This window comes from Trachurus japonicus, chromosome 7, assembly GCF_045865225.1.
Source record: "Trachurus japonicus isolate A0001 chromosome 7, Traja_1.0".
In the NCBI taxonomy this organism is placed as follows: domain Eukaryota; kingdom Metazoa; phylum Chordata; class Actinopteri; order Carangiformes; family Carangidae; genus Trachurus; species Trachurus japonicus.
Genome location: NC_140913.1, coordinates 26,138,701 through 26,147,307, shown reverse-complemented (window position 1 = coordinate 26,147,307; position 8,607 = coordinate 26,138,701). Strand labels below are relative to the sequence as shown.

General features: G+C 39.1%; 1 protein-coding gene across 1 annotated transcript; it reads left to right on the top strand.

The window, feature by feature from the left end:
• The first annotated feature begins 739 nt into the window (after positions 1-739).
• Positions 740-8,496, top strand: LOC146984899 (protein ILRUN-like). The gene is made up of 5 exons (XM_085782490.1): positions 740-988; positions 2,676-2,830; positions 2,950-3,147; positions 5,111-5,439; positions 6,355-8,496. The coding sequence occupies exons 1-5, from the start codon at positions 825-827 to the stop codon at positions 6,388-6,390; spliced, it is 882 nt and encodes a 293-aa protein (XP_085638616.1). The 5' UTR covers positions 740-824; the 3' UTR covers positions 6,391-8,496.
• Positions 8,497-8,607: the final 111 nt, after the last annotated feature.

Below are 8,607 nucleotides of genomic sequence, written 5' to 3'. Positions count from 1 at the left end.
TTAGATTCCTATTACTAATGTTCACTGCAACATTGTAAATTAAATTTACCAAAGACAGAGAAGTTTAGTCATGCATAAGCAAATTACATTTCATTTAAGTGCATACAAAGTCTGCTAATGCACTGTTGCCTTATATTTCATGAATTTACAAAATGAAAATACATTTAACAGTAGGCCAATTGGTGCCATGTGATAGGTGGTAAAGATTTGAGTACTCCTAAGTCAAAGCTCAGTACTGCTGGCTTTCACAAATGTTTTTGTATCTCTGTATATCTGTTCCTATTTTAGGACTGTTCACCCTCTCTTTCCTGCAGATCACTATTTTTAGGCCGTCTGCCGTCTTGCCTGCACAACATGTTTAAAATCTACCCTCAGACTTTGAATAATGCTCAAGTCAGAGGATCATGAGGGTCAATCCAATAGATTAACCTTACTTGAGTTAGTTCATAGAATTTATTTCTAACATAAAAAAAAATAATTTATCATGTAATTTGCATAAACTTCACTCTGACATCGTCTGTTTTATTCCAAAATATATATTAAAAATTTTAACAAAATGCATATAATCTGTTGATATTTAAATGGGTTTAAAGTGACATTTAACTGAATATTATGAGTAGTGAAACAGTGGTGCTGCTGTGATTAGTATTTTCTTTCCCAGCAGGCCTGTGTGTGTGTGGCTCAAAGGTACAGACCAGACACACGATGCAATCATGTGACATGCGCACTCGGCCCTGTTGTTGTTGAGTTTTGTTATGACAAGTCGAGGCCTCGGACTAAATTAGGAGCGAAAGCCCCACCGTCTCTGTCCGGGCGAAGCCACGATGGAGGGCATGGACCTGGACCTGGACCTGGACCAGGAGCTCATGCAGAAATTCAGCTGCATGGGTACAACGGACAAAGATATTCTGATATCGGAATTTCAGAGGCTCCTCGGGTTTCAGCTGAACCCCGCCGGATGCGCCTTCTTTCTGGACATGACCAACTGGTGAGCTCGGGGACTCGCTCCGGCCTTCTCTGCTCTGTAGTAGTAGTAGTAGTAGTAGTAGTACTAGTAGTTGATGTTAGATAACAGACGGTGTACATTAGCTAGCCTTCTCTCTTACAATGCAAGGGGGGAATCGATTAAAAAAGCAAAATAAGAAAACGATAGCAAGCGTTAGACTTTTATTATGACACTGTGATTTACGTGAGGTATGTAAACATAACGACGGTGACAGCTAACGACGTCGTAGCAACGTAGCTACTAGCTGAGTCAGTCCGTCTCCATTGACTTTTGATTCCCACAGCCAGGTAGCTTAGCGGGGTTTAAAGGATAAATAGTCGGCCTCAACACACACGTTTATATCTAAGCTATTTTTATTTGAATAAAAATACGTTTTAGCATGCATTTTTATGAGTGTTTATTATCGTTGATGTTCAGGCTGCCGACACGAGTTGTACGTTAGCTAGCCCGTAACAGCACTTTGACATCAGGCTAGTTACCAAGGTATTACGTCACCAAACTGAAACGAAATAATCATCAATAATAATGAGTATTTTTTAATTTTTTCAAACAATATTTGTACTATTAATATTGGTTGTCAATGGGAGTCCGAGGCAGACACGCTGGTCATTTCGTTTTATGTAGACAAACTGACCAAAATGTCTTATCTCCTCCTGTTGGTCACTACTGCCATGATGTAGTTTATTACGTAATATCGTAACAAATAACGCAGAGTCCGGTACAAAATTCACACTCCGGTTGTGCAAGTCTGGTGAAACTATGTCTATAAGCCTGGAGAAATTGTACAATTTTTTAAATTTTATTTATGTTTTACATATTAGAAACACTTGGCAAACCGCATATGGATTTTCGCTTTCGAAATCTGATCTCCGGTGACATGTTTAAAATAAAAACAATGAAATTATTGTTCGCAGTGTCCTTGAGTGTAATTGAAATAACCAGGGACATAAAAGGTCACTCTGAAATCTTCTCCCTAAAGAAATTTCTCTGCGCATATGCAGGATTAAAGCGTGCCGATGCAGGTCTGTGCAAGATAACAAGCGAGTGTCTATGGGGCAGAGCAGGAGGTGGTGGGATCATGTGATGCCGTGTAATGGCTCCTCTGCAACGGGGGTTTCTAAAAATATAAACTACTGGTTTATGGATGACCAGCATGTCACGGGAAGCACCTACTCTGAATGTCTTTGAGTCTGCAGACATCTCTGTTCTGTCCCTCAGTATGTGCATTTGGCTCAGTCACTAAAATGTCTAATCTTTGGCTTTTATTCTTTGAAATTTGACTTATTAAAGCAGAGGTTGTACATAGGTGGTTGTATTACTAAATAAAGATAAATACTATTTTGTCATTCTAGAGTTAGAGCTTCAATGAAATTATTAGGGAAGAAACAATTAATTGTCCTTGCTTGTTTTTTGTTAATTGCTACTTTGACTTTTATAGACTAAACAATAAATGAATTAAAAAATTGACAAATATGTGAAGGTTAATGACAAATGCAAATGTGAGTTGGGTTTTTTTTTTTGATTGAAATGTTAGAAAATAATGTCCAAAGCCAGAGTAGGGATAGATCTCATATTTGACTTAAGGTCATTCATATGTACTATGTATAAATCTCCAATTGTACTTAAGATCTGTACTGATTGTTTGGATTTCTGCCCTTTGTTGTTCCAGGAATTTGCAGGCAGCCATCGGAGCCTACTATGACTTTGAGAGTCCCAACATCAACGCACCCTGTATGTCCTTTGTAAAAGATGTGACAATTGGTGAGGGCGAATCAGTTCCACCTGACACACCTTTTACAAAGACCTGGAGGATACAGAACACGGGTAAGTCTGCTTCACTGATGATAACGATATCACATAACTCAGGGCTGACTATATAGATATAACCTAATTTCACTTACGTGTCGTGCTGTGTTCAACTCTGTCGTTTGTGTGTCTCCCAGGTCCAGAGTCATGGCCTCCCGGGGTTTGTCTGAAGTATGTTGGAGGAGATCAGTTTGGTCATGTAAACATGGTGATGGTGCGGTCTCTAGACCCCCAGGAAATGGCTGATGTCAGTGTCCAGATGCAGAGCCCCGTGGCTCCTGGCATGTATCAGGGTCAGTGGAGAATGTGCACCGCCACAGGACTTTACTACGGAGGTGAGGACAGCAACATTAGTCAATGATCTGAGTGACAGAAATTACATATACCCTGCAACTAACTAACTGGTTCCAGCTTCTAAAATGTGACGATTTGCTGCTTTTCTGTGTTTTTCCATCATTGTGAAATTAAAGCAGAAGTAAGCGATATTTTTGTGTTAATATAAGTCTTAAATAGTTATATCTTCCGACAGCAATCACTTACATAGAGTGTTTGGACCGAAACTCGGGTCTCTCAGTCCCTCTGCTCTGCTCTGAGCCGAGGAGAAAACTTTTCTCGTATCCTACAAGTTTTATCCAATGAGGAGAGAGAAGGGCATAAAGGGCTGTGTGTGTGCAGCCAAGGGATGTGCCTGAATGTGGTGACGTAGGGACGAGGACCAATAGATCCATGACGAGGGCGGGGGCTGCTAACTCCATCGGCTGACAAGACGTTATGGTGCGTTCAAGGCAACTCGTAACTCGTGTTTTTCCGACCTGTGAAGTCGTACCAGTTCGATCTGGTACGACTTCACAGGTCTGAAGTTACGAGTGGCCGTTATAGTGACTTTCACAGGTAAAACAGGTCGGAAAAACACGAGTGGGTTGCCTGGAACGCTACAAAGTCGTAAGTTGTGACTTGAAGCTGTAATTTACGGTTTCAAAAGCCTGCCTGGAACGCAGCATTAGCCCAAACGACCGGATCGCTTACTTCTGCTTTAATAATCCTTAGTTTGGGACTTTTTTTTGCAGATAAATCAAACTATTTGAAGATGTCACCAGATATTTTATAGAGAAAATCGTTTGCAGTTTAGCAAGCAGTAGTTTCAACCCTAAAACCAAGAAACAGATCAGTTAACCGTTGAGGTGCTTAAAGGGATAGTTCAACTTTGGCAAATTGGCCAATTGCCATAATTGCTATAGTCATAGCAGTAGGTTCATTACCTTTAATTGTCGGTGCAAGCTATTTTTAGAACGGCCGAGCCGAGTCGCGACTGTGCAGGTCACAACTTGTCCAGGAGAGCGTTTTGGAGTTGTTGGATTGTGTATTTGATGCGTTTGATGAAGGAAACCAAGAAATCCCATGAGCTCTGAGCAGCTCGTGGCTCTGCTCTGCCGTTCTAAAAATAGCTTGCATCGACAAATAAAGGTAACGAACCTACTGCTATGAGTATAGGGATTATGGCAATGGGCCAATTTGCCAAAATGTTGAACTATCCCTTTAAATTTAATTCTATTACATATAATTTGTACGTAATTAAAGAGCAAGTGAGCCAAAGTACAGATAGCGTTTTCATCCATACACAGTATGTATAAACACCAGAATGCCACTGACTTTATAAAGTAATATAAAACTTACTCAGAAAAACAGCCCTAAGAAATGTATCATCCTTTGAATGGAGGTGTCATGTTTTTATTTTGGTACTTGTACGTCTATATGAACAGCCTTGAACAGTAGTAGTAGTAGTATGCAGCAGTAACATTCATTACTGAAGATAAAATGCCATATCATTTTGTATGCATGTTCTGCAGTGAAAACTATTTAAAATGATTGGCTGTTCTATTAGCACCTACAAAATTAAATTAAGCAATTAATTTCCCTGATTTATGTCGTCCTGAGAAAAAAAAGCCTGTATCATGGATCCCAACAGGTGGTTCCCCTGAGACTCACCCACTTACAACTTAAGCAGCTGAGGGATAAATGATACGTTGCCTTAATATTTCATTTAGGTGTTAATTGCCATAATTCCTCACCTTACACCATCAGTGTCCTAGTGGCTTTAAGAAGGAGAAAGGAACAGCAGACCTGGTGCTCTAGTAATCTTAAAGTACAGCCTATCCTATCCTGCTACACTTCGATTAAAATGTCGTGTTCTTCAAATTTTATGATATCAATTTTTCGGTACTTTAGTTTGTTGTATTTTTGCAGGGGGATGCCATTCGTTTGCATATCGAATAACACAGTGTTTGTTTCTCCGGACAGATGTCATTTGGGTGATTCTGAGTGTGGAGGTCGGAGGCCTCCTCGGCGTCACACAGCAGCTTTCCTCTTTCCAAGCCGAGTTCAACACCCAGCCTCACCGCAACCTGGAAGGAGACTACAACCCCTTTGCCTCGCCAGAGAAAAGCAAGTGCCCCAACAGCAGCAACAACAACAGCCTCCACGATGACAGCGGCCATAGGGTCGCAGAGGAACATTGGCAGGCAAACCCTAACCAGCTACAGCAAGATCAGAATGGACTTACACACAACTCTGTGGATTTAGTAGCAAACAGTCTACAAAGCAATCTATCAGTAGTCTCTTATAACCAGGTAAGAGGAGATTCTTCATACCAGTGAATCACGGTGCGAGATATTTTCTTTCTCTATTTTTCACAGGTTTCTAGAGATAGAAAAGATAGAATAAGAAACTCTTCCTTATAATTGGTATTGGCAGTCACACTAATAGATTATCAGTATTAGTATTTAGCAATGAAAAGGTGATCGCAGCTCCCTCTTTTACATTTACATTCGTAAATTCACGCTAAAAGGACCATGAATGTCTGCACCTAAAAAATCCAAACGTCTCCAGACATTGCCCTCTGGACCAAAGCAGTGAAACAATGGATATAAACTGCTGCATGCATAATTAACACTTAAAATGCACAGGTGTTGTTGTATAAGTTAGCACTCTGAGCTAATTCCAAGATGTGTATACTGTATGTAGTATCTTGGAATTTGGGTGCTTACAGTTGCTAATGAGGAAATGCCTCAGAGTTGTTGGTCGACTTTTGTTATCAAACAACTGCAGATGTGCAGTTAGCCAGCAATGCTAACTCCTGATTCAGTTTGATATCTACTGTATGTGTTTTCTTATCTGGCATTTAAGTAAAAGACAAGATTAAAATACTGAAATTGTATGATATAACTAGTTCTACATGTAAAAAATATTCTCAGCATTGATTAATGTACCAGTTATTTTATCTTTTGAATTAATTGCATGGTCTATAAAAAGTCTAAATGTGTCCTAAAAGCCAAAATGAAAATAAATCGGATGCATCCGAATTTAAATGACACAAAGCAATACTGATTAACTTTCTATAAAATAATTGTTTCAACTGTACAGTCACCGTATGTAACAAAAAGCCTACACTTTCAGTTGACCTATGTACAGACATGAAATATACTAATTTTTTGTCTCATTTAGCAAACCCTTTTTTTTAACGTCATCTTGCATCTTCCTCACAGGGTATACAGGAGTCCTTTCCTTTTGGCCACTCTTAAATCATGGGACTTGTCACAGTGAAGCAGCACTAAACCGTACCTCCGGAGTCTGTCACACCAATAAGAGAAAGAAGAGGCTTTATCAGTAGCTGGTGGAAAAAGTGTGGAGATTCAAAAACACTTTATGCAAAGTCCAGCTACAGTTTGAGAAACCAGAAGCCAACGCTCCTGACGTGCAGCTCAACTAACATCCCACACCCACTGTATGCACGTGTGAATGCTAAGTTAAAAATGAGTGCTGAGTCTTTTGAGTGATAATTTTTTTTTTTTTTTTCTGATTTTTTAGGTGTCAGAGTGCAAATGAAACAATGATGACAGGAGTGTTTATTTGTGACAATTTGTGTATATGTGTGTGTGCAATGCACAACCTGAAAGAGAGACTTTTGGAGGAAAAGCCATTTATTTTGCCAACTGATTCTCCAGTTTCTGCTGTGACTCTTAAATATACCCATAAGGTTTCAGAACCAGTTTCCTTTAACTAAATATAATAATCTGGGTCTTTGAAACTATCCATCAAATACCACATTTTAATTTTAACCATCGTGATATTTTGGCACACACTTTTTTTCTTTCTTATTTTTGAGAAGGGGAACAGCGACTTCCTCCAGAAATATATTTATGGCTCATTTTAAGTCAGTCAGTTATTATTACCAGTGTTTTTTATTCAACAAGGCTTGTTCATTATGGGAAATCATTTCTATGCTATCACTGTGGCTGCAGTTTTAGATGCAATGCAGTGTTCTCCCAGCGGAGGGCGTCGCTCACTGCTCTAAGAGGAGAGCTGAGAAGCAGAAATGGTATTTACAGTATGGCTCCTATGATTTGGTGAATCTTAGTCAAGATTATTGTACAGGAACCTTTTTCTTAGAGCTAGAATTTAGAGCCAGCTTCAACTTAATGATTTCTTCTGTAACCAAACAAACATAAACATTTAGGGACTCACTAAACGGAAGCCAGGCTTGTTATGAGACGGTGAAAGTTTCTCCTCATCCATCAATTTGCGTCAATGTTGAAAAATACATATCTATGAAATATAAGAGGACATTATATTAGGATGTTCTGTTGGTAATGAGTATTGAGAGATATTCCCATTAATTGTACTGAATTAATAACAAAACACAAAATAACAGGATTGATGTACATTATGCCATAAGACATTGAATTTAAGCCATACGAACAGCGGTAAAGACATAATTAACATAATAAATGAATACATATTTTTATTGCCCTGCTCTGAATCGTCATTTTAAAGCTGTCTTGGACTTGTAAGTCGAATGTATTTGATGAATGTAGAAGAAGATAAAGATTTGGACATATTAATTTTACCCAAAGGTCCTACATTGTATATTTGCATTGGACTTTGTTAAGTGTGCTAATATTCTGCATTTCCCCCCCCATCTCTCGTTCAAATCGATCACAAATCATTGATCTCTTAGATGAGTTTAGTAGGCGCGTTGGAAAGTTTAATCTTGTTTCATCATTATTTCAGATGCAAAGTCAACCACACGAGTGAAACGGCAGTATCATGTTTTCCCCTTGAAATGATTACTGCATTATTTACTTGCACTAACAGGCTGAATCTATGCAGTTATGTGACCTGTGCGAAAGGTCTGTGCGTACATAACTCCACAAATACAGTTGAGTCCTGAAGGGTTTATCAACTCTGTGATTTTTATCTGTTATCCAGAGCCACTGTGTGAGACCAGCTTGTCAGATAAACACCCCTTTTTATTGAGGCGCTAACTGTAAGCCCCAGGGTTACTGAGCTGAAGAACATGACAACACCAGCCGATACCACAAACATGTTGCAAGAATCCTTCGACGACTCTTTGCAGAAATGTGTCTTGTCTCCTGTGCAAAATGTTAAATGATAAGTGTCTCTTCCTACTGTCAGTGTCATTGAAAAAGTGCCGCGTGCATTTCGTTCTTCGTTGTAATGTTTTTTTTTTTCTTCTGGTCAGATTGCAGAATGAATCAGTTGGCATTAGACTCCTACAACAGCACATTTAGGAGAGTTAGGAAGTGCAAACAGATGAAGAGATGAAAGCTTTTTTTCCCTGTATGTTTGATGAATGTTTGTATGATTAAATTATCACTTAAAACTGAGACTCTGGGCTCTGTGTCATCACTGTGCAGCCGCTCCGATTAACAAGTTGTGGATCTGAAAATATGAATAAATCCCAAGTCATGATTTTTTTTTTTACTGATCTCACACCA

Excerpts from the sequence above, each read along its gene's own strand:
- LOC146984899 (XM_085782490.1), top strand. The coding sequence starts at position 825 with ATGGAGGGCATGGACCTGGACCTGGACCTGGACCAGGAGCTCATGCAG. Across the intron at positions 2,831-2,949 it reads CTGGAGGATACAGAACACGG|GTCCAGAGTCATGGCCTCCC; the intron begins GTAAGTCTGCTT and ends TGTGTCTCCCAG. Across the intron at positions 5,440-6,354 it reads CAGTAGTCTCTTATAACCAG|GGTATACAGGAGTCCTTTCC; the intron begins GTAAGAGGAGAT and ends TCTTCCTCACAG.